Consider the following 26,978-nt stretch of genomic DNA (forward strand, 5'->3'; position numbering starts at 1 on the left):
CTCCCCGCAGGCTCCTCCCACAGGCCATGATCTCTCTGCAGGTTCCTCCCACTGGCCAAGATCTCTCTGCAGGCTCCTCCCACAGGTTGTGATCTCCCTGCAGGCTCCTCCCACAGGCCATGATCTCCTTGCATGCTCCTCCTACCCTCCATAATCTCCATGCAGGCTCCTCCCACAGGCCATGATCTTTTGGTGGGCTCCTCATACCTTCCATGATCTCCTTGCAGGCTCCTCATACCTTCCACGATCTCCGTGCGGGCTCCACATACCTTCTATGATCTCCCTGCAGGCTCCTCCCACAGGCTATGATCTCCCTGCATGCTCCTCCCACAGGTTGTAATCCCCTTTAAGGCTCCTCCCACAGGTCATAATCTCCCTGCAGGCTCCTCCTACCTTCCATGATCTCCCTGCAGGCTCCTCCCACAGGTTGTAATCCCCTTTCAGGCTCCTCCCACAGACCATAATCTCCCTGCGGGCTTCTCCTACCCACCATGATCACCCTGCGGGCTCCTCGCACAGACTATGATCTCCCTGCGGGCTCCTCCCATTGGGCATGATCTCCCTGCAGGCTCCTCCCACGGGCAATGATCTCCCTGCGGGCTCCTTCCACAGGCCATAAACTCCCTGTGGACTCCTACCACAGGACATGATCTCCCTGCAGGCTTCTCTTACAGGTTGTGATCTCCCTGCTGGCTCCACCCGCAGGCCATGAACACCCTGTGGCCTCCTCTCACCGGCCATGACCTCCCTGGCCCTGCAGGCTCCTCTCACAGGTTGTGATCTCCCTGCTGGCTCCTCCCACAGGCCATAATCTCCCTGCAGACTCCTCCTACCCACCCTGATCTCCCTGCATGCTCCTCCTACCCTCCATGATCTCCCTGCAGGCTCCACCCACAGGCTATTAACTCCCTGCGGGCTCCTCTCACAGGACATGATCTCCCTGCGGGCTCCTCTCACAGGACATGATCTCCCTGCGGACTCCACCCACAGGCCATGATCTCTGTGCGAGTTCCTCATAGACGCTGTGATTTTCCTGTGGTTTCCTCACACACTAAGCTGTACCTTTTCAGCCAAAGGCGGTATACCCAACCCACTCATCAAGAACCATTGGGTGCTTTCCAAGCAGAACCAGAGTTGCAGTCCCCATGAACTGGTTCAGCCACCCTCTGCCCTTTGGTGAGGTGGATTGGCTTACGGCCCTGGATGAACCTTGGGGCTTTGTCAGCAGGAGCCTTTTCTCCTGGTGGGGACATTACAACCAGCCAGAAGAGTGACATCTTGCTCTTCTCCCCTTGCTGGATTTGTCAACATTCGGGATGAGAGTAAAAAGTCAATTGCTTCCTGGTGGCCCATTAAGCGGATAACTTCTGGGAGGCGGCATGGCTTTTGTATCATGTGACTGCTATACTTGGCTCTCACAGCAGTCACATGCTTATGAGCCTAGCCCGCTGGCTCCCACTGCAAAGCCTTGACCAAGGACTGTGGGTGAAAGCTTGGTAAGGGGGCTAAGGGCATGCTGCAAGCACATTCTAAACACACAACCTTTTGCGCCGAATGTTTACGTGCAGTTATAGCACTAAAGCGCTTGCAACTCCATGTATTAAGAGGTTAAAAAAGATGAATTGTATCTTTCCCTTTTTTAAATGTATTTTGTAGCAACTTCAGAATTTCAAGGAGAAAGTGCTCAACCCTCAGCAGTAGGGTCTAGCTGTGCCTCATACCTCACTTGGGGGATTAAGCTGCCATACCACATCTGCTTTAAAGCTCTACCATAGCACAGTCAGAAGGAAAGAGGGAGCAAGTGCACCTTTGTACAAGAACTGCCACCCTTGGAAAGTTGGAAGAAAAAAGCAGCCGTCGCTCTTGGGGCCATGGTTGGAGTAAGTTGTAACTCTTGGGGTTGGTGTTGGAGAAGTAGCATATTGTTGCTCTTGGGGCCAGGGTTTGGGAGAGGATAGGGGCCATTATAGGAGGAGTGGAGCGTCGGTTTTCGGGGCCAGAGGAGGAGCAAGATGTCCCTCTTGAGGCCATTGTTGGAGGAGGCATAGAGAATTGCTCCTGGGGCTGGGGTCAAAAGAGGATTGGGCCATCCCTCTAGATGCCATTGTTGGAGAAGGGTGAGGTCATTTTTCGGGCTGGAGTTGGAGAATTGGGAAAATCCACTAGGGGTCATTTTTGGCAGACCAGTGGAGCTTTACTCCTTGATAAGAGGTAAGAGGAGGAGCAAGCCATTCTTCTAGGGCAGGGGTCTTCAAACTATGGCCCTCCAGTTGTTGAGGAACTACAATTCCCATCATGCCTAGTCATGTCTGTGAACGTTAGTTTTACAATCCCTCATGGGACGTGTAGTTCCGCAACAGCTGGAGGGCCGTAGTTTGAGGATCCCTGTTCTAGGGGGCATTGTTGAGGAGGAGCAGAGTGTCACTATTGGCGCTGGGGTTGGAGAAGGAGCAAGCCATCCCTTTTGGGGCCATTGTTGGAGGAGAAGCAGAGGGTCACTTTTGTGGCTGGGCTCAGAGGAAGAGCAAGCCAATGCTTTTGGGGCCATTGTTGGAGGAGCAGAGGGTCACTTTTGGTGCTGGGGTCAGAGGAGGGGCAAGCCGTCCCTTTTGGTAAAATTGTTGGAGGAAGAACATGCTCTCCCTCTTGGGGCTGGTAATAGAAAAGGACTTGAGCGTCACTCTTGGGGCCAGGATTGGGCCATCGCTCTTGGGGTCATTATTGGAGCAGAAGCAGAGTGTTGCTCTTGGGACTGAGGTCAGAGGGGGATTAGGCCACCCCTCTTGGGGCCATTGTTGGAGGAGAGGAGCATCACTCTTGGGACTAGGGTCAGAAGAGGAGCAAAATGTTCCATGTTGAGCCATTGTTGAAAGAGCAGCAGAGCGTTACTCTTAGGGCCAGGGTTGACAGCAGATTGAGCCATCACTCTTGGGGCCTTTATTGAAGGAGTGGAGCATTGCTCTTGGGGCCTGGGTCAGAAGAGCAAGATGTCCCTCTTAAGGCCATTGTTAGAGGAGCAGCAGAGTGTTGGCCTTGGGCCTTCCCTCCTGGGGCCATTATTGGAGGAAGAGTGGAGCATTGCTTTTGGGGCCTACATCAGAGGAAGAGCAAGACGTCCCTCTTTAGGCCATTGTTGGAACAGCAGCAGTGTTATTCTTGGGGGCTAGGGTCGGAGAAGGAGCAAGTTGTCCTACTTGGGACCATTGGAGCAGCAGCAGAGCATTATGTTTGGGGGCCAGGGTTGGAGGAGGATTAGGCCATCCCTCTTGGGGTCATTATTGCAGGTGCAGCAGAGCATTGCTCTTGGGACTGAGGTCAGAAGAGGATTGGGCCACCCCTCTTGGCGCCATTGTTGGAAGAGAGGAGTGCCGCTCCTTGGGCCAGCGTTAGAGGAGGATTGGGCCATCCCTCTTGGGGTCATTAATAGAAGAGGAATGGAGCATTGCTCTTGGGGCCTGAGTCAGAGTAGGGGCAAGACGTCCCTCTTGAGGCCATTATTGGAGGAGCAGCAGAGAGTTACTTTTGGGACTGAGGTTAGAAGAGGATTGGGCCATCCCTCTTGGGACCAGTATTGGAGGACCAGCAGAGCATTGGGGGTGGAGGAGAAGCAAGTTGTCTCATTTGGTGCCAGTGTTGGAGAAAGAGCAGATTGTTGATCCTGAAGCCAGTGTCAGCGGAGAAGCAGTCAGTCGCCCTTCGTGCTCCTGTACAATTGGGAGTTTAGATGATACAGGAGGTATGTACTGTAGTTGAGAGCTCAAATATGTTTAGAATTGGGGCCCTACTTTATAGAGGTGACATGATTGTGGCAGTGCAGATTTTCACAAATTTCCAAATCCAGGCATCAAAAAACCTCAATATTTTAGCTCCAAAATCATCACCCCCACTGAGATTTTTTTTCCCTCACTTTCTGTCCCTGTGGCACCTGAATAATTATTTGGGAGGGGGGGGGGCATGTCCCAATGGGGGCACAAGTGACATTAAAACCTACAGGCTCCACCTAAAATGAAACAAGAAGCTTCCTGCTTTAATTTTGGGAGGGGCAAACTGGTCTTACCGTTTCTGGGCAACAATAAGACACAACCTGATCCTAGCCACAGTCTACATTTCCTATCTGTGATTGTAAAGTCTTGTTTTTTTCCCCTATAAAAATAACAAACATACTTACCTGCTCTGTGAAGTTGGTTTTGCACAGAACGACCCTGATCCTCCTCTCCTCGGGTCCCTCTTCTGTGATCCTGGCCCCTAGCTCCTGTTCAGTGCCCAAACAGCTTGCTATGGGGGAACCCAAGGCGAGCCACGGCTACCTCGCCCGATTGGCTAGCTGACTTTGATTGACAGCAGCAGCAACCAATGGCACTGCTGCTGTGTCCCCAGCCATTCAGGAGGGAGAATTTCGGACAGCTGAGAGCCTTGTGGACATCGCTGGACAAAATGGGGCCTCAAGTAAGTATGAGGGGGGCTGCTGCCCACAGTTTTTTTCTATCTTAAAGCATAGAATGCATTTAGTTAAAAAAAAAAACCTTCTGCCTTTACAACCCCTTTAAGAAAATGTTCTCTGTCACCCCCCTCCCCCACACATCCACACCAATCATCCAATGGGATGGCTCAGCAACAGCATGATGAGTAAATTCACACGGGAAAAGCTTATTTTGGATATTGTTTAATTAAAAAAACAAAAACAGAAAAAAAAAAAAAACACACAACAGAAAGCATAACACATAGAAACCGTAGGAACACGATCGGTAACATGGATAATATCACAATATTTGCGGCTGGACACTAATAAGAAGCAATATATGTCTGCTGTCTAACAGCAGGGTATCGGGGGATGGGGGGGTCGGAATCAAGGTAATCATGTACACCTGTGCCCCTCCCCAGGATAGAACATATGGTCCGCTGGTACTAATCTGACTGCAGCCACAGGTAGGTGTCCCTCATTATTACTGCAGTATGTACCACTCACCCACCAAGTGCAAACACTGTGTAAGCTTTCAAAAAAGGAGAACACCGCCTAACTTAATCTTTTGGGTAGAGTGGGGAGGTCTGTGTCCCCCTGCTAGGGATATTTCCCTTATGTCCCCTTTCAGTACCACAATCACTCCCTAAAGCAGTGTGACTAGTCTATGCTGGGAGCTGGGAGATATCACTGCAGACACCAGCAACCCCTTTTCTCTTCTGCCTGTACCACCAATAAGGCCTGGAATCTAGTCCTCCGGGGTCCTGTGATGTCAACCCACCCAGAAATGACAAAGCCTCCCCCCGTCTTCTGGTCAAGCAGTGTGGAACACAAAAGACATGCCCCCTGCAACCACGAGGAACTCCTCGCCACCACATCCTGGCGCCGACACAGCAGCACAGAACATTCAGCCATGCATCGCCAGGTCTGTCGCGGGAGGTCAGTTGCCAACGTGGTTCTGCCGTCATGGCATTCGCTAGGCACTGAAGGCAAAAGGAGCCTCCGGCCACCACTTGCCTGTAAAGAGGAGGGGTCCTGGAAGGGCAAGCAAAGCAACACGGTAAAAACAAGACAGCCCAGAGACAGAAGCTCCACCACTGGTTCCATAGGAAACACATCTCTACAGAGGAAACACCAAAACCAAGAAGAGGGCCTGGAGGACCTCATTTTACCTTTGACCTGGCAATGCATTTCCTATCTTGGTGGGAGCAGCTCTGGGCTGCCTTGGAAGACAACTGGGTGAAGGGTGGTGTGTGTAAAAGCGTAAACTTCCCCAGCAGGAGCACAGATAGGAATACAAGTCTGACAAAGGTTTCAACTTACCCCGATCCATCCAAAAGTATTGTCTTTTGGGGCTCTTCAGGCATCAACAGCCCTCAGTTTACCGTTATCCAGAGAAGGGCTGTGTTCCCATCTGAGCCCTCATCTGAAACCACAGTTGTTGTGGGAAGGCGTAGGTATGTATTCTGTGCTGTATCTACAACACCTTCACCTCCTACAAACCAGTGGTCCTCAACCCTGGCCTACAGGGCCCACTAACAGGCCAGATTTGCAAGATAACTGAAATACATCCCAGGTGATATCATTTGCTGCTAAGTGATTGCAGTACTCTAGTCTGCATCTCTCCAAGGTAATAGATTCCAGGCCTTACCTTGGGGAGATGCAGACTAGAGTACTGCAATCACTGAGCAGCAAATGATATCACTTGGGATGTATTTCAGTTATCTTGCAAATCTGGCCTGTTAGTGGGCCCTGTAGGCCAGGGTTGAGGACCACTGCTATAAACGACCAATCCAGCTCATCTGCTTTCAGATAAGGAGTCAGACCTCACACATCCCTCATTTACTCCTGGAAAACGCTAATAAAGCATCTGGGCTCATTCACAATGGTGGCCGCCCATAGACATCACAATCTCATCACACTGGCATCAGCAATATGGTACTGGGAATCGCCAGGATTGCCTAACATAGGAATAAAAATAATGACAACATCTCACATTGCAGAATAATATGACAATAAGCTGGCTGTGACATACAAGTATTGGATATGGCTTTTCATACGGTGCAGGACTTGCATGGACTGTACCCGCTCCAGGCTCATATAAAATACACAGAACCGATATAAGTGGCATTGAATATCTCCCACCCTCTTATAACGTCTCCATAAAGCAGACCCGTTATTTATTTGTACATAATTTCATACACAGGTATCCATACTGCTCATCCTTATCTGAACACAGCTATACCTGTTGTAATGACACAATATAAATGATGCCTAAAATAATATAAAGAACTTCACCATAATGGAAATGCTAAATATTAGCGCCTGGTGTCTACAATTATCAGCACTGCCCCCTTCAGGTACACAACTAAAAAATACTGCAGGGAGGACAGCGGGATCTCTGCACAAGGCTTGGCAATCCATTACTCTGAAGTACTAAGGAACTACAGCTCCCAGCATGGGTGTAGCACAGCCATTCTCAACCAGGGTTCCTCTAGAGGGGTTACTTGAGGGCTTACATTGGCGGTCAGGGGGAAGAACGCTCCTTCCATTGGCAGGTCAGAGGGAAGAACGCTCTTTCCTTTGGCAAGTCAAGGGGGAAGAACGTTCCTTCCATTGGCGGCCAGGGGGGAAGAACGCTCTTTCCACTGGCGGTCAGGGGGGGGAAGAACGCTCCTTCCATTGGAGGTCAGGGGGGGAAGAACGCTCCTTCCATTGGAGGTCAGGGGGGGAAGAACGCTCCTTCCATTGGAGGTCAGGGGGGGAAGAACGCTCCTTCCATTGGAGGTCAGGGGGGGAAGAACGCTCCTTCCATTAGTGATCAGTGAGAATGCCCCCCTTACCACCAATGTAGGGGTAATTCTTCCCACTGACTACTAAAGTAAGGGGAACATTCTTCCTATCAGTCACCACCATTGTAGGAACACGGTGCCCACCACCTGCAAAGTAGAGGGCATTCTTCCCACTGACTGCCACTATAAAAGGGAATTTTTTAGCATCAAACACCAATCTAAGTTTACATTCTTCCCATTGATCACCAACCGAAACGTAGGGGGCATTCCTCCCCCTGACCACCGATGTAAGGGACATTCTTCCCACTGGCCGAAACGTAAGGGGCATTCTTCCCACTGATCACCAATGTAAAGGGAAATTTTTTTTAGCATCGACAGCCAATGTAAGGGGCATTCTTCCCACGAGCCACTGTATAGTAGCGTTGACCTCAGAACTATGCAGGTGTTCTGCCGAAAACTCAAACGTTATTGCTGGTGAATGTCCACCAGGAATAATTGGAGATTTCTACCACTTGGTGTTTTCACAGAAAAGGAGCGGCCTTTACAGTCCGATAGATGCTATAATTAGTGGAGATAGTTAGTCCGCCCACGAGTTGTCACTGCCCTGGAGGCGGCCATGTTTTTGGTTACTAGCAGGTGGACTAACATCCACTAATTATAGCATCTACCAGAGTGTAAAGGCTGCCCCTGTTCTGTGAAAACACCAACTGGTAGAAATCTCCAATTATTCCGGGTGTACACTCACTGGAAATAGCGTAGTTGCATTTCTCGGCAAGTTGGAGTTTTCAGCAGAACACTGGCGCCATCAGGTTGAAGGTCAACCCACCATTCAGTAAGGGGAACATTTTACCCATCAGTCACCACCATTAAAGAAACACTCTTTCCACCAACTGCCAATGTAAGGGGCATTCTTCCTACCGACCACCATGGTAAGGGGCATATTTTTCATTCATTTGCGATTAGATCTATAATCAGCTGGTCTTGCCAATGCACCATACGCTATAGATTTACATTTTCGCAGGGATTTCCTAAGATGTGAAGATTTCATGGCTTCCTCTGGGGTAAAAAAGGTTGAGAAAGGCTGCTCTAGCGGGTCACGCTGGAACCTGTGATCTCATTGAATTTGGAGGATTGTTCTTTGCCCAGTGCCGACTTCAATGCCCCTAAATCCCAAATACTAAACATACTAGAAAAAAAAAAAAAAGAAGAAGGATGAACGTGATCTCCGATCAGCAGGAAGGAGATGTGTCCGCATTGTGTACAGCACTAAGTGGCGCTGCGACTATGTAACAGTTACTGCTGGCATTAATCCTCAGAGACACGACATCCCCGGAGGAGACACCACAGCACCGGCCGGGGGAATAACAAACCAGAATGCCCAGCAAACCCCCCCCCCAATTCTAGGATGAGACACACAGGCGCCATTTCCCTTTGGTTTGAATGTGAGGAGTTGACCAGTTCCACACATGAAACATTTATTGAACAGAAAATGATTGACGACAATGAGTTCAGGTTGTCTCTTTTCATCCCAGAGCAGTACTGAATTGTTTTTCGTACGCGCCATGGCTTTAAGGGAGCCTGTCACAGAATAAAAATACCTGTGTGAGAAGCCTTGAGATGGAAGCTAACAATTGCCTGGCTCGTTACAAATTTACACGGCCCACAGAGGGGATGGGGGGGCATGGGCCTAAGGAAGTGACATCACTAAGGGTTCTTTCACACAGGCGGACCGTTCAGATCCGCCTGTCCGTTTTTTTGACGGATCTGAACAGTCACCCCATGCATCTTTATGGGGCATCGGATGTCAGTGGAGACATGTCTGCTGACATCCGAGCCGATCCGTCAAATCTGGACGGATGGAAACCCTATTTTCCATCCGTCCAGCATATCGGATGAGAACGGACCGACGGTCCGTTCCCATCCGATTCCCCCATAGAGATGCATGGGGACCTGACAGCTGTGTCTCCGCACACAGCACGGAGAACAGCTGTCATCCTCCTGCTCAGCGGGGGATCGGCGGATAAGAGATAAAGTGAGTCCGTCCGACGGACGGAGTGTGTGAAAGGGGCCTTATGGCTGAGCGTCAGCTTCTTTCTGGGGCTTCTCACACACATATTGCTTTAGGACAGGTCCCCTTTATTAACATGTGAAATACAAGTTTATATGGCCTGAAGCAACAACTACTCTGAAAACAAGTGCAGACGAACGTTCAGGTTTGCTTTGTGGCAGATCCCTTTAACTAACCGGGAGCCAACGTCTTCCTGAGAACACAGGCCGCAGGAGGCGGAGTCAGCAATCTGAGACCAGCCAACCCCTTAACAGGATGCACTTAAAACTGGACGGAGTTACCGGAGCATCAGCTGACCATCATCCCATGCTTCATCTTCCTTAGGAAGAATGCTCTGCAAAAAAAAAGCTCCAATCAACGCGTAGCAGTCCCCCCAGTGGCCGAGCCAAAGTTTTAGCCAATCACAAAGCGTAACGTCGGCGATTAAAAATCCCATGAGGGCGTCCTGGAGGCTGTGTCCGCTTTAAGGCTTCCCATTCTTGCAGCAAAAGTGGTAACATTGTAAAATCAGAAACAACAACACACAACAAAAAAGAAAAAAATCCTTTGCTTTGATTATACAGAACGGGGAGGAACCCACGATACGCGGTGCAGCGCCCCCCTCCTGTCCATAGCAGCAGAACACAAAAACACAGGTTGTGGTTGAAGTGCAGAATTTTGGCTTTTTATAATAATCGTGTGACGCTTGAGACACCTCAGAAATAATATAAAAAAAAAAAAAAAATTAAGATTAAAGCTTATTCATGTCAAGATGCAGACGTAACATCTGGAACATGCATGCTACATTATGTACCTCCACCCACTAGCTACATCATGCGTTCGAGGGCTGCTCAGCAACCACATTTAGCATGAATACACCGAGGGGTGGATGCCAATCATAAGCTCCGCCCTGTGCGCTGTAAACCATAAAGGTGTCTGATGTTGGGAAAAAAAAAAAAAAAAAAGTGTTTAATCCCCATCCATTCTAAAATAGGGAGGGTGGGGGAAATTGCACGCAGACAAGCAGGAATATAGCTCTAATATATAGATTTCATCTGAAGAGATAGATATATATCTATCTGAGTGTCTTTATATATGTATATAGGAATATAAATATATACATTTCTGTCATTGTGGAATGAGGCCACAAATAGAGTCGTCTCTCAGTTAATGTGGGGGGGAGAAATTAATACGCAGCACCCCCCCACCACTCTCTGTGCATCGTCAGAGCTACAACATGTCAGAAGTGATGTCACTTCCTGTCAAGGAACGCCAGCTGCCCACTGGTTTAGTTCTAGAAACAAAGGCAAAAGTAAAGGAATTTTATTTTTCTATATTTGTGTGTCGGTAAAAACACAAGCGTTCGCGGTGAGCTCCGGCATACAGGCTTTTCCCTCTTCCACGGTTACAAGGGTTCCCAAGTTTTGTTTGGCCAATAACAAAAATGGATGCCGTTTAGAGTGCAGATCTGTGTGGCGTGTCACCGGCGTGGAACATAAAGGCCGTCTAAGTTCTGTGTGGAGCTTCATCCGGTCGCAGTCAAGGAGGGAGAACTGTGATGGAGTGTTGAGACTTCTTCCCGCTATTGGTTCTCGGCTCGGATGAGCTCCAGAATACTGATCAGGCTTCGCAGGCCCAGGACGTAACCTTTGTCCGGCCCGTCGTGCACTTTCGGGTCGTCGCGAAAGCCCTTGAAAGTGCTATGGGCGAAGTCTATCATTCTGACATCTACGTTGGGCGGAGGATCCTGGGAGAGCGGATCGGCGCTCCTGGGGCGATCAATGCCGTCATAGATGATGAGGAGGGAGCTGGAATAGAATCGGTAGGACGCCTGCATTTCCAGGACCGAGATCAGCCGCTGCAGTTTGGTCAGGATGGGTTCAAACAGGTCCACACGAAGCTGATTGCCGTTGTGCAGATATTGGTAGAGCGATTGTCTAAAGCCCTCGGCACTGAGTCCCCGGCCATAGTACTTGTTCAGGCACAGGTAGTGTCCGGTGTTCATCTGGAAGACCTGCATAGAGAACAAAAGGACAAATTAGAACAAGGCCATGTCACCCGATGCAGGAATACAAACCCAGAAATCGGTCAGGATGTGTAGATCACCTTCCTGCAGTAATATATATATATATATATATATATATATATATATATATATATATATATATATATATATATATATATTTATTTATTTATTTATATTAGAGCTGCACGATTAATCGTAACAGAATCGAGATCGTGATTCACTCCCCCTGACGATCTTAACATGACACTTGCTCGATTCTTTACATAGCTGTGAGGGAGCAGCTGTCAAAAAAAAAAAAAAAAGAGCCTCCCGCAAAAGCCTATCAGCATTAGTCTCCCACTGAACTGTAAACACAAATGATTACATTGTATCTTTTCTTTCCCTCTGCCAGAGGAAGGAAGTTTAACCTCTTAAAGACTAAACCTTTTTCCTACACTTGTTGCTTGCAAGTTAAATCAGTTTATTTTTCCTAGAAAAGTAGTTAGAACCCCCAAACACACACTATATATATATACTATATATATATATATATATATATATATATATATATTATATATATATATATATATATACACATACACACACACACATACATACATACATACATACATACATACATACATATATAAACAATTTTTTTTATAATGTAAAAGATGTTACACAGAGAATCGTGATCTTGATTGCAAGCAAAAAAATCGTGATCTTTATTGCAAGCAAAAAAATTGTGATTCTCATTTTGGCCAGAATCGTGCAGCTCTAACACATATTATATTATATTATATATATATATATATTATATATTATATATATATATATATATATATATATATATATATATATATATATATATATATATATATATATATATATATATATATATATATATATATATATACAAGATGGGACAGATTTCACCCAGATCCGAACCCTAAAACTTCAGGCAGCACAAACACTCCTCAGAAATGTCCATACACTGAGGTTCTGAATAAGGATGACATCCCTACTCCATAGAGAAGTGAAGACAACATAAAAAGGAGGACATCGCTGCTCCCAATTATGAGGGAGGACATCAATGATGTCTAAATATGAGTGGGTGACCTAACTGCTTCCCAATAAGTTTTCCTCAATGTGAACAATGACATCACTGGTCCTCCAGTATTAGGAACGACGTCATTACTCCCCAAATATGAGGGGTGACATCACTGCTGCCTAAATACAGGAGGATGACATTTCTGTTTCCCCAATGTAAAGAAAAACATCCCTTATTTGTGGAGCAGTGATGACATTACTGGTCCTCCAGGATGACAAATGACATCACTGCTCCCCAAATAAAAAGGTAGGAGTCATAACTGCTCCCCAATTATGAGGGATGACATTGCTGCTCCCCAATTACGAGGGATGACATTGCTGCTTCTCCAATATGAGGGATGACATCATTGCTGTGTAAATATATTAGGGTGATATAACTGCTCCCTAAATATGTAGGAGGGGGGTGACATTTCTGTTTCCCCAATGTGAACAAGGACATCACTGCTCCACAAATATATGGGGGGACATCACTGTATACAATAGAAGGGAAGACACATCACTGCTCTCCAAATATGAGGGGTGACATCAATGCTCCCCAACCATTAGGGATGATATCTATTAGGGGTTGACCGATTATCGGCAAAGCCGACATATCGAGGGCCGATCTGCACTTTCCCCGATATATCGGTATCGGCCACCAAGGTGACCGATATTTCGGGAAAGTGCTTGTACCGGAGTGATGCCTGCAGCTAGAGGCATCACCCCGGTACCGGCGTCTATAGCCGACGGTCGGCTGTCTTGTAATGACAAACGATGCGGCTGAGAAGCCACTCGGCTGTCATTACAAGGAGCGGGAGGGGACGCCCCCCTCCCACCGCCTTCCGCGGCTCGCCCAGGTCTCCCGTCCCATCAGGGGACCCCGGCAACCAGCCTGCACAGCTGCCGAAGACCCAATCAAAGCCGCATTGGGCTCTGATCGAGTCTCCATGCAAAAACCCGGACATGATGTCATGACATCTCTTCCGGGTACTGGTGCCAGATTTTAAAAAATGACAGCATTCAAAACAGCCAAACTTTGCGTTTTGGATGCTTTTAAGTGCAGAGGAGGGGTTTGGGGTCTTTTAGATCCCCAGATCCTTCCACAATAATACCTGTCAAAAAAAAAAAAATTTAAAAAATTGTTTTTTTTAAATGTACGAAAATATCGGCCGACACCGATATGCATTGACCAAAATATCAGTATCGGCAATGAAAAACCGATATTGGTCGATCACTAATATCTATACTCCCAAAATAGGAGGGATGACATCACTGTTTATACAATAAGAGCATACATCACTGCTCCCCAAATAGGAGGGGTTACATAATTGCTCCCTAATAATGAGGGGTGGCATCACTGCTCCCCAACAATGAGGAATGTTGTCTATGCTTCCAAAATATGAGGTATGACATCACTGCTCCCCAAATACAGTATAAGAAATGGCATTAGTGTTGATACAATATAAAGGATTACATCATTGCTCCCTAAATATGACAGAGGACCATCAGTGCTCCCCAAAAATATCACAGGGTGACATCACTGCTGCCAACAAACTGTGGCAATACAAAAATTTTACGTGTCTCTGACATTGCACAGAATGTACAAAAATGTCTACTCTGTTCTCATTTCCCTCTTTATGGGCAACACAGCCACATCCTGCAGACAGCAGGAGCCCAGTCATCATCTGAAAGGCATGATCCTTTGATAGCTGAGGACAGAACAATGATCTGCATGTCACACAGTGGCCAGCAGAGGGCAGCACAACAATCTGCATGTCACAGTGCAATGATCTGTCGCACTACAGCCATCATAGGGGGCACTACATTATACAGTGAAGCTGCAGTCTGTGCATTTACCTGCATGCCGCACACTCTCACGCCCAGCGTGGCAGATGTGCTCTGTTCACACTTCTTCATCTGCCTGGCCGCCTTCTCCTCCGAGGCGTCGTCACCGTGCTGCCGCGTTCCCATCTTCAAGTCCAGCACGCACGGGAACTTAAAGTGGTGCACGACGTTCTCCAGCAACAGGAATTCTGGGAGCGCAGAGTTAAGTTATCACAACAGAAAATGACAGATCGTTACCAGCGCTGCAAGAGATGAGAGAGAGGACGCCACACAGGGAAGGATACTGTACAGCTTGCGATCCTTCGATTCCGAGCGCATGCGGTTGAGCTGCTGCTTGTGGCATCGCAGGCTCCAGGGGTTGTAGCTGATCCGCTCTGAGCTCACCCCGCTATTGCCGTCCAGCATCTGGAAGGGGACGTCCGATTGGTTCATCAGCTCTAGCTTGGGGCTCTTCATCTCAGAGATACTGCGGGAGAATCAGGACAAGTCATTCGAAGGAAAGAAAAGATCAACGATTCTACTAATGGTCACAAATAACACTGCCGAGAACAAAAAAATCTTATTTAACCACTTAAGCCCCGGAGGATTTGGCTGCTCAAAGACCAGGGCCTATTTTGCGATTCGGAACTGCGTGACTTTAACGGACAATTGCGCGGTCGTGCGACACTGTACCCAAATTAAATTTACGTCCTTTTTTTCCCACAAACGGAGATTTCTTTTGGTGGTATTTGATCACCTGTGCGATTTTTACTTTTTGCACTATAAACAAAAAAAAGAGCGTAAATTTTGAAAAAAATAACAATATTTTTCACATTTTTTTTATATGAAATTCCCCCAAAAAAATGTAAAAATCTAAATTTTTTTAAATTTTTGGCCAATTTGTTTTCTGCTACCTAGGTTTGGTAAAAAAAAAAAATCACAATAAGTGTATTTTGATTGGTTTGCGCAAAAGTTGTTGCGTTTACTAACTAAGGGAAAGATTTTTGTCATTTTTGGTGTTTTTTTTTTTTTTTAACGAGTAATGGTGGCGATCTGCGATTTTTTTTTTGCGGGACTGCGACATTGTGGCGGACAGATCGGACCCTTGACTGACATTTTGACACTTTTGGGGGTACCAGTCACATTACTACAGTAATCAGTGCTATATATATATGCACTGTTACTGTAATAATGACACTGGCAGGGAAGGGGTTAATTTTTATTGGAGAGGGAGGGGTTAATGTATGCCTGGTGCTTACTAACGTGTGTGGGGGGAGGGGACTATGTGACACAGGGACAGATCGGAGGTTCAGCTATGCTGAACACTCCGATCTGTCACTCCCTGTCACTTAGGAGATCCGCCCGCTCTGTTTACACAAGCGGGCGGATCTCCAGACTCGATTCCCCGACGATCAGGGAAGAGCAGCGACGATCGCCGCTGCTCCTCCCCTGGCCCGACTCCCGCTGTGAATGAATACAGCGGGAGCGAGCCTCAGGCGGCAAGCGAGCGCCACCCACAAGGGGAGGAGTCCAGCGACGTAGTACTACATCGCTGGACGATAACGAGCCACTGTGCCGCAGTAGAGGCACAGTGAGCGGTCGTAAAGTGGATAAACTAGTAATGGCGGCGATCTGCGATTTTTTGTGGGACTGTGACATTGCGGCGGACAGATCGGACCCCTAACTGACATTTTTGACACTTTTGGGGTTACCAGTGACATTACTACATTAATCAGTGCTATACATATGCACTGTTACTGTAAAAATTACACTGGCAGGGAAGGGGTTAACTTTATTAGTGATCAAGGGGTTAAGTATGTCCCTAGGGGCGGGATTCTAACTGTCAAGGGGCGTGGCTTGTGATGTAACCACAGAGACATACGATCCTTCATAGCAGGATCATATTATCTCTGCAGTTACATCAGGGGCGAATGACAGACGGCTTTGTTTACATCAGCCGCCTGCCTTTCTCCCTCTACAGCGGGAGATCGCCGAGTGACCGGTGGACATCGGAGCCGCCGGTCACTGGCGCGGGGATTTTAGGGACCGAGCGGGGGCGAGAGCGCGCCCCCGGCAGCACGCGCTCGTCCTCTGGAGGCTCGTGGGCGAGCGACGTACTGGTATGTCGCTTTGCCCAGGAGCGCCAGACTGCCGCAGTATATGTACTCGCGGCGGTCGGCAAGTGGTTAACCCCTTTACAGCAGCCAGAGACGGCGCTTTAACCACTTCAGGACCACCCACCCCCATTGTACTGCAAACAGGGGTCTCCTACAGGCATAGTGATGTACCTGTACCTTGTTCTGTGGTTCCAGGATCAGGGCTCCTACCACTGACTAAGAAGCTCTGCTTAACCTACTCCCCCCTCCCAGCAGTGACTCAGAAATTCAACTTTCAAATTCAAAGATTCATTTCTTCACAATGCCCGCAGCTACATAGGTCATCGAGAGCTTGTTTTGAAGACACAACACCCAACACAGACATAGATCCTCCCTGTCTTATAAGACGGAAACCTCTCTGACCTTTCTGAACTCTCTGTGCTCAGAGTTGGGCGCTCCTCTTTATGGTCAGTGCTGGAAGGAGTGCTGTTAGTGCGGTACAGACCACGGCGAGAGTGCTTGCGCCTTGGGTGGTCCCATTCTGGAAGAGGTTCCTCGTTGTCCACAGTCTCATTCTCCACATAGGGGTAGGCGACAAGATTGATATATCCGTCACTGTCACCTTCAAAGCAGACTGACACAACACCTGCACGGGGGAGGACAGGATACACGGCATCACACAGCAACCTCAGGAGACAAAGTGTTTGTATCACAAATTGACTGACTTTCTCTAGGCTCAACTGACCAATATACAGCGACAGAGGGGAGGCGAGAGATCAGCGTGCAGAGGCAGAGAGGAGGGGAGAGATCAGCGGCAGAGGGGAGAGATCAGCACGCAGAGGCAGAGAGGAGGGGAGAGATCAGCGCGCAGAGACAGAGGGGAGGGGAGAGATCAGCGCGCAGAGGCAGAGGGGAGGGGAGAGATCAGCGGCAGAGGGGAGAGATCAGCGCGCAGAGGCAGAGAGGAGGGGAGAGATCAGCGCGCAGAGACAGAGGGGAGGGGAGAGATCAGCGCGCAGAGACAGAGGGGAGGGGAGAGATCAGCGCGCAGAGGCAGAGGGGAGGGGAGAGATCAGCGCGCAGAGGCAGAGGGGAGGGGAGAGATCAGCGCGCAGAGGCAGAGGGGAGAGATCAGCGCGCAGAGGCAGAGGGGAGGGGAGAGATCAGCGCGCAGAGGCAGAGAGGAGGGGAGAGATCAGCGCGCAGAGGCAGAGGGGAGGGGAGAGATCAGCGCGCAGAGGCAGAGGGGAGGGGAGAGATCAGCGCGCAGAGGCAGAGAGGAGGGGAGAGATCAGCGCGCAGAGGCAGAGAGGAGGGGAGAGATCAGCGCGCAGAGGCAGAGAGGAGGGGAGAGATCAGCACGCAGAGGCAGAGAGGAGAGATCAGCGTGCAGAGAGGAGGGGAGAGATCAGCACGCAGAGGCAGAGAGGAGGGGAGAGCTCAGCGCACAGAAAACAGAGAGGAGGGGAGAGATCAGCGCGCAGAGGCAGAGAGGAGGGGAGAGATCAGCGCGCAGAGGCAGAGAGGAGGGGAGAGATCAGCGCGCAGAGGCAGAGAGGAGGGGAGAGATCAGCACGCAGAGGCGGAGAGGAGAGATCAGCGTGCAGAGAGGAGGGGAGAGATCAGCACGCAGAGGCAGAGAGGAGGGGAGAGCTCAGCGCACAGAAAACAGAGGAGGGGAGAGCTCAGCGCACAGAAAACAGAGGAGGGGAGAGATCAGCGCACAGAAAACAGAGGAGGGGAGAGATCAGAACACAGAAAACAGAGGAGGGGAGAGATCAGAACACAGAAAACAGAGGAGGGGAGAGATCAGCACACAGAAAACAGAGGAGGGGAGAGCTCAGCACACAGAAAACAGAGGAGGGGAGAGCTCAGCACACAGAAAACAGAGGAGGGGAGAGCTCAGCACACAGAAAACAGAGGAGGGGAGAGCTCAGCACACAGAAAAACAGTCGGTTTTCACCTTTATATTCAGGTGTGAATTCCTTCATTTCAGGCGGTAGGGATTCATAGAAGCGCTGCTCCCGAGGAATGAGGGGTTTGCACACTGTGTGGTCGTCATAGCGCATCATACTGCTGTGTCCCCCCACCTGATGGATGAACGGTTCCAGCAGGACCCCCCGGCCCCTGTCGCACACCGCGCTCTTGCCGCACTTCCCCACTTCCATGGTTTGACAAACACACATTGCGTTGCACGCACAGTGCTGGGAGGGGACATGGAGAGGGGCACAGGGGCCGGGCAGCAGTACTGAGGGGCAGAAGAAGAAGGCCGCTGGCAGTTCCTTCAGGACGCAGTCACTCCTCAGATCTGGAAGAGATGGGACTTCATGAAATAAACAAATAAACAGAGAAGACGGCAGAGATCTGTCATAGTTAATCACTTACGTAAATCATATAACAGAACACATAGTGCTCACCCCTATGCACCAATTATTTCTAGTACTCACCCCATACACCGAATTAACCATAGCCCTCATCCCCATTCACCAAATGAATCATAGTGCTTACCCCCATACACCCAATTACTCATAGTGCTCACCCTCATACACCGAATTAACCATAGCGCTCATCCCCATTCACCAAATGAATCATAGTGCTTACCCCCATACACCCAATTACTCATAGTGCTCACCCCCATACACCGAATTAACCATAGCGCTCATCCCCATTCACCAAATGAATCATAGTGCTTACCCCCATACACCCATAGTGCTCACCACCAAACATTCAATTCATTAAAACCGACACCTTTAGTACCCTTCCCTATTGTCATCAATGAAAGACCTCTCTCTGCCCCATTTGACTACTTGGCCCCCGGATTTTTCTCACTCAACCTACACATCACATGATTTAGCACTACAACTTAGCAGAACTTTGCCATATGTTGCCGCACACAGCAGATGCCGAGTATTCTGGTCTCCATTCACAGATCTAAGAGATCACATTCATTCCCCATTCATACATCCCTCTACCTCTTTTAAAAGCCCCAGGTTCAGGTGAGAAGGCCATGGCCGTCCCTTTCTCGGTGGGAGACATTGCAGGACTCTAGCAGGTAAACCATCTACTCCCTGGCACTGTGAGAATCGGAGTGTCTGCAGCTCGGTTGAGATATACGGCACTATCTCTGCACTCTGCAGTCTCTTCCCACTATTAGATTTCATCTTAAATTCCCTAATCGTGCATCAATGAACCCGGTGAACTGAAAATCTGAAACCCCTGAGCTAGATCAGGTTCTCTTCTAATGCAATGACCCCGTTCTCATGCCAGATGCTCTACTGTGAACCCTGCAAACTCAACCTGATAGCAATCTGTTTTGATCACACCAATGAGCGGCGTCAAGTCAGCATTTATAGTCATTTACTATTATAGAGGATTCTGGGACGTTTCAAGGACGGTGCCCATATCCAGGTAATGGGAGTACGGCTAATTTTCATACAAACACTTCTAGGCAAAGCTTCCCGGCTGGATATAAGAGGCTGCTGGCTTGTGGATGGATGGCAGCTAAAGCAAACCTAGGCTTTGCCCATACAGGACAAAGAATATTTTCACAGTAAGGGCTCTTTCACACGGGCGATCCGATCAGATTCGCCTGTCAGTTTTTTAGGCGGATCTGATCGGATCCTCCATGCAGCTCTATGGGGCAGCGGATGTCAGCGGAGACACCTCCGCTGACACCCGCATCCGATCCTGTCCGTGAAATCTGGACGGATGGAAACCCTATTTTTCCATCCGTTCAGTGATCGGATCGGATGAGAGCGGACAGGAGGTCCGCTCTCATCCGATCCCCCATAGAGAGCAGCGGGGGCTGTGACACCTCCCTCTCCGCACTGCAAGCGGAGACGGAGCTGTCATCCGCCGGCTCAGCGGGGATCGCGGATCGATCCCCGCTGAGCAGCACGGATCCGCCGTGTGAAAGAGCCCTTATGAAAGGCAGCCTAGGACAATAGAAGGCGACAAAAAATAAAAAGAACAGCAACTTCACACCTCCACAAGGACGAAAACCCCAAACTGACACCTATATTGACAGTTTCAGACTGCGAGTTACATCCCTCGCAGTTGTATTTTATAGAACCTTACACCACTGGAACGAAGAGCTGTACATGATTTGCGCAAAAATCAGGCCAATCGCCATCAAATCAGCAGATAAAGGGGGAGCAGTCATGATGGATACAAACAAATATACTTATCCTCTGTCCTGAATATGCCTGTACCTTTGACCCCAGAAACCTGTTTGCTGGGTATATTAGATGAAATAACATGGTCTAGATATCACAAGATAATGCTTAGAGAAACGCTGTTTATGGCAAGGAAAACAATCACAGTTAAGTGGATTCAAGTGAAGCCCCCTGCTGTTAAGAACTGGATAAGAGCGGTAAATCAGATTTAACCATTTGAAAAAGTATTGTATATGCATAGAGGATGCTCAACGAAATATAATAAAATTTGGGACAATTGGTGTCAATCAACATTAACCAATGGTTGAATATAAGGAGATAACCAAGAGGATATAGAGGGATGCACATAGTATGATGAGGAAATAAATCTATGATTGCGATGGAGCAAGGGGTTGGGGCACACCGGGACAACGGCGATCAATTAAGCTAAATGGATATACCTTGGCATAAAGAGATTATGAATACTAAGTAAACAGATAATTATTTGGATATTGTATAATTTTTTTTATTTTATATTGTTTTGTCCCTTTATTGAAAGGACGTTTGGAATGTTCGTTTTTATGCACATATTGAAATAAAAAAAAAAAAAAATAAAAAATATATATATATATATATATATATATATATATATATATATATATATATATATATATATATATATATATATATATATATATATATATATATATATATATATATATATATATATATATATATATATATATATATATATATATATATATATATATATATATATATATACACACACACACTTATAAAAACGCAACACTTGTTTTTGCCCCCATTTTTCATGAGCTGAACTCAAAGATCTAAGAAAACCGGGATTCATCCATGAAGAGAACTCCTCTCCAAAAGTGCCAGACGCCATTGAATGTGAGCATTTGACCACTCAAGTCGGTTACGACGACGAACTGCAGTCAGGTGGAGACCACAGTGAGGACGACGAGCATGCAGATGAGCTTCCCTGAGACGGTTTCTGACAGTTTGTGCAGAAATTATTTGGTTATGCCAACCGATTGTTGCAGCAGCTGTCCGGGTGGCTGGTCTCAGACGATCTTGGAGGTGAAGATGCTGGATGTGGAGGTCCTGGACTGGTGTGGTTACACGTGGTCTGCGGTTGTGAGGCCGGTTGGAAGTACTGCAAATGTCTCTGAAACACCTTTGGAGATGGCTTATAGTAGAGAAAGGGGCAACAGCTCTGGTGGACATTCCGGCAGTCAGCATGCCAATTGCACCCTCCCTCAAAACTTGCGACATCTGTGGCATTGTGCTGTGTGATAAAACTGCACATTTTAGGATGGCCTTTTATTGTGGCCAGCCTAAGGCACACCTGTGCAATAATCAAGCTGTCTAATCAGCATCTTGATATGCCACACCTGTGAGGTGGATGGATTATCTCGGCAAAGGAGAAGTGCTCACTAACACAGAATTAGCCAGATTGGTGAACAATAAATTTGAGAGAAATCGGCCTTTTGTGTACATAGAAAAAAAGTCTTAGATCTTTGAGTTCAGCTCATGAAAAATGGGGGCAAAAGCAAAAGTGTTGCATTTATAATTTTGATAAGTGTATATACACAAGAAGGCCAGATGCAGCTGGCAAATACTACTTACTATAAAAAAAAAACTGGATTATGATTCGACCCAAGATTTCACTAAGCAATTAAAAGGTCTCATTAAAACAATACCAACCCATCCACATTCAGAACCTATCAATGTGATTCCGGAGAATCCAGAAATTGGGGACTTCTACTACATACTGCCCAAGATTCACAAGCCAGGTAATCCAGGCAGACCCATCATAACGGGTATGAATACACTTACCATAACGGTTATGAATACACTTACCAAACATATCTCAGGGCAGAAAATATGTTAAAACCATTAGTCATTAATCCTGCGAGTTTCCTGCAATATACTACAACTGACTTTCTGAACAAGCTCAACAATTTCCACCAAATACACTTCAAGTCACTATGGATGTAGAATCGCTGTAGAGTAACATCCCTCACAAGGATGGATTGGCTGCATGTCACAGTCTTATCCTCACCAAACCACAAATACAGTGCTGAGGATGTTACACAGCTTATCAAATTCATTCTTACACACAACTACTTCCCTTTCAACAATGACAGCTATCTCCAGTGTATGGGTACTGCTACGGGAAGTAAAATGGCACCCCAATATGCAAAAATTATTTATGGCTGATCTGGAGGACAAAATTCCTGAACAGCATACAACAAAAGCCATACAGATGTTATCGCTATATCGACAATATCTTCATTGTATGGACAGAAGGTGAAGAGAAGCTAAAACAGTTTTACTCATTGATCGACACCTTTCACCCATCAATCAAACTAAAAATTGATTATTCCAACAGGCATGCCAACTTCCTAGACACCACAGTATACATCAGGGATGACAAGCATCACACTTCGATATACAGGAAACTGACTGACTGATGCAGCCATCTCCACAGTTCCAGTTTTCACCCCCAACACGCTTAGGCCCTGTTCACACCTGAGCGTTTTTCAGCTCGTAAAACACTCTCAAGTCTCAAAAACACCCAACAAGCAAAATCCCATTAATTTCAAATGGCCCCTGTTCACATCTGAGCGTTTTGTCGCCTGAAGCAAAACGCCTGAAGCTCAAAAAAGTACATGAGCTTCTTTTTTGGCAGATTATCAGCATTTTTGTTAGATGTCAATGCTTGCCTCCAAACTAGGGATTGTACGATCATCGGCAAAGCCGATGTACCAAGGGCCGATATGCCCTTTACCTGATATACCGGAATCGGCCACCAAAGTGACCGATATTGCCGATATTTCGGAAAGTGCTTGTACCGGAGTGATGTCTGCAGCTAGAGGAATCACCCTGGTACCGGCGTCCATATCCGACAGTTGGCTGTCTTGTAATGACAACCGATGCGGCTGAGAAGCCGCTCGGCTGTCATTACAAGGAGCGGGAGGGAACGTTCCCCCCCCCCCCTCCCGCGGCTCGCCTGGGTCTCCCGTCCCACCTGATCAAATACGCACTGGGCTCTAAACGGGTCTCCAAGTAAAAATCCAGAAGTGATGTCATTCCAGGTACTCGGCGCCAGATTAAAAATGACAGCATTCAAAAACAGCCAAACTTGGCGTTTTGAATGCTTTTAAGTGCAGAGGAGGGGTTTGTGGTCTTTTAGACCCCCCCAGAGCCTTCCACAAGAGTACCTGTCAAGTGATAAAAATAAAAACATTTTTTAAATGTACGAAAATATCAGCCAATATCGGCCGATACCAATATGCAATGGCCAAAATATCGGTATCGGCAACGAAAAACCGACATCGATCACTACTCCAAACACCTACGAAAAAACGCCTGAAAACAATATGCTCAGGTGTGAATGGAGCCTAAAAACGGGCCAACATACACAGCCAGACCATCAGATACCACCGAATATGTTCAGACCCATAAGACAGAGATAAACCTCTCCGAAGACTAGCAGACTCCGTCTATAAGAAAGGTTACAAAGACAAAACCATCAACACCAGCATAAACACAGCCTTGAAAACCCAAAGAGGAAATTTTCTCCAATACAAAGAGAAAAAAAATAAAACCGTGTACCTCTAGTCACCACATACAATCCAGCACTAGATGGGATAAAAAAAGATAATCAAAGATTTACAACCCATCGTAACAGGAAGATGAAATTCTGAAAAAGAAAATTCCAACAACCACCAATACTGGCTTTCAGACAACCACCCAACCTCAGACAAACTAATCAGCAGGAAACTTCATTTTGATTATGAAGTCACGAATAATGGGAGCAAACCCTGCAATAAAAAAAACGCTGCAAACTGTGCAACCAGATCAGTCTAAAAGTGTCACATATACACAAAAGGGACCTTCAATATCACAGGATCATACAGCTGTACTTCCAGTAATGTGGTGTACCTCATCCAATACAAAAGATGTAGCGAAGGATGTTATGTAGGCAAAACTGTTTTTGACAGGTACCCTTCCCCACTTCCAGGAGACAGCGCCGCGGGGCCGTTCCTCAGAATTTCCATCCAGCTTCTCCTTCCCATGCGCAGTAGGGAGCCGGCTGTGAAGCTGAAAGGCTTCCATTGCCAGTTTCCCTTACAGTGAATGGCGGCAACCGACAGCCGATCCGGAAATCGGCTGGGGTTCTGACATCGGTGGGCTCCTTGGACAGGTAAATGTCTATATATTAAAAATCAGCAGCTACAGGATTTGTAGCTACTAATTTTTTTTCCACAGCTGGAACACGCTTTAAGAATGATATTTCTATTTGACAAAAAAAAAAAAAAAAAAAGACGGCCTAAATTTAGATTTCCTTACTGAAAGATTGTATTAACATGCCTTATTACATTTCATATATATTTCAGCTTATGCCCATTCTATGATGAAATATGGGCCCTTGCATTTACATAGTAACGAGCCAGACTGACACTCATTCACCCGCCCTGGACACCAGACAGTTGGATATTTTGCATTTAGACGACATGTTAAACACCTTTTCATTCATTCATTTGGACACTTGACAGGGTTAAGTCTGCGCATGGAAATTACTGACACCACCTAAACACATTTGACAATTGCTTGCATTAACACATGACAACTGAATACAGACGGGGCGACTCTGCCACAAAACACAGATTCAGATACAAGATACCTCATTTAGACACAGATGCATAGAGAAAACAAAAGCCTTTCATGTACTGTTCTGTGAGATATGTGCTATTGTTAATTTGACTGATGAATTGTAAACCAGTTTGGAGCAGTCTTTCCCGCTCAAAACGGGCCTTAAATATGAGCGAAACTTGCAATAAAATCAGTGGTGTCTGCACTAAGTTTGAGTGCTATGTGTCGTCATAACTCCCGGACGGATGAGGGGAAATTCACTATCTAGGGGGGGTTAGCCACTGAAGGGCCGTATATCATCTTTTAATTGCCGCCTGACGAGATATGAGCTAACACTTACTCATTATTCTACAGTTTTACGACCCCCTCTGTGACTGTCACTTTTTTTTTTTTTATCCCTTTTAGGTTTCAGATCTTCATTTGTGCCCTAATATTTATTTATTCATCCATGCTATTATTGCATTGGTTCTGGGATATTCTTTTATATTGCGATTACTGCAACATTATTGGTATTCCTGGGCTCCATTTTAAGTCATTATTTGTTTTTATTTAATCATTTTTATATTATATATTTATATAGAATTTTTTATTTTTTTTAACCTCGCTCTTATATGCCAGTTTTAGCTATCGGTCCTTTGGTCATTAGCTATTCAGTTTCACTTGTGTGCCCTGGTGGTCCATTAATACATACTCAGTAGTTTCTCAAATTACGTGCGCATATATATATATTTTATTTATTTATTTCAGGTTCTTATTTAGCGCTGTCGATTTACGCAGCGCTTTACATATACATTGCACATTCACATCAGTCCCTGCCCTCAAGGAGCTTACAATCTACTGTCCCTAACTCACATTCATACATACATAGTAGGGCCTATTTTTTATTTTTTTTAATACAGGATCCAATTAATCTACCAGCATGTCTTTGGAGTGTGGGAGGTAGGGCTGCTGAATATAATCGCTGAATCGATGCATCGCGATGCGACCCTTCGCGATTCTGCATCGATTCGGGGTGGTTGAATAATCGATTACCTAATGACGTCACTTCCGGGGGCGGGGACAGAAGTGACATGGCGGCGCTGGCTGGGCTTGTGGGATACGGAGCTCCTCCTCGCGGCGCGGGAGAGGAGAGGAGAGCGGAGTTATCAGTGCTCTCTCTGGCACACGGCACGCCCACTTAGCACGCTGCTGCCCGACCGCCTGCTCTGACAGCCCGGCCGCCCGAAGTCGCGGCCTTCCCAGCTCGGTACACTTCTGGTAGCGGTGCGGTTCTCGGCAGACAGCCTGAGTTGACCGCAGGGGAGTGAGGAGGCCCTGCTTTCCCCCGTACCGTGCACTGCACTAGTCCGATCTCCAAATTCCCGACATGAGGCTAATCACCCGGGACCTGGCCTACTCCATACACCTACCGCTACTTCACCCACAACTGGCTGCAGCTCTGCTTCCTGGTAAGTCGGGGCACTACAGAGCCCAGCATTCCTCCTTACCAGGGCCTACGGTACTACAACTAGCATCAGGTAACTCTTCTAACCTGATGTGGCCTGCTCTAAAGGGGGATCTATGAGGGGACCTGCTCTACTAAAGGGGGGATCTATGGGGGGACCTGCTCTACTAAAGGGGGGATCTCTGGGGATGCTGGCCTGCTCTAAAGGGGGGATCTATGGCGACCCTGCTGTAAAGGGGATCTATTCCATAGATCCCCATAGATCCCCCTGTAGAGCTCAGTTCCCCTGGATCCCCTTTAGGACAGGCCCAGGCTCCCCATAGATCTCCTTTAGAGCAGGGTCCCCATAGATCCCCCTTTAGAGAAGGGTCCCCATAGATCC

General features: G+C 47.3%; 1 protein-coding gene across 1 annotated transcript in view; it reads right to left on the bottom strand.

Moving 5' to 3' along the window:
* Positions 1-10,846: 10,846 nt before the first annotated feature.
* Positions 10,847-26,978, bottom strand: part of IP6K1 (inositol hexakisphosphate kinase 1) — a 40,418-nt gene continuing 24,286 nt past the window's right edge. Inside the window, exons 2-6 of the mRNA XM_082265757.1 lie at positions 18,276-18,620; positions 16,736-16,958; positions 14,522-14,703; positions 14,250-14,425; positions 10,847-11,312 (exon numbers count right to left, since the gene is read on the bottom strand). Coding sequence (XP_082121883.1) covers positions 10,881-11,312; positions 14,250-14,425; positions 14,522-14,703; positions 16,736-16,958; positions 18,276-18,498 — 1,236 coding nt within the window. The 5' untranslated portion in view covers positions 18,499-18,620 and the 3' untranslated portion in view covers positions 10,847-10,880. The remainder of the gene's footprint in view (positions 11,313-14,249; positions 14,426-14,521; positions 14,704-16,735; positions 16,959-18,275; positions 18,621-26,978) is intronic.

This window comes from Pelophylax lessonae (genome assembly GCF_965119305.1).
Source record: "Pelophylax lessonae genome assembly, chromosome: 8".
Classification (NCBI taxonomy): domain Eukaryota; kingdom Metazoa; phylum Chordata; class Amphibia; order Anura; family Ranidae; genus Pelophylax; species Pelophylax lessonae.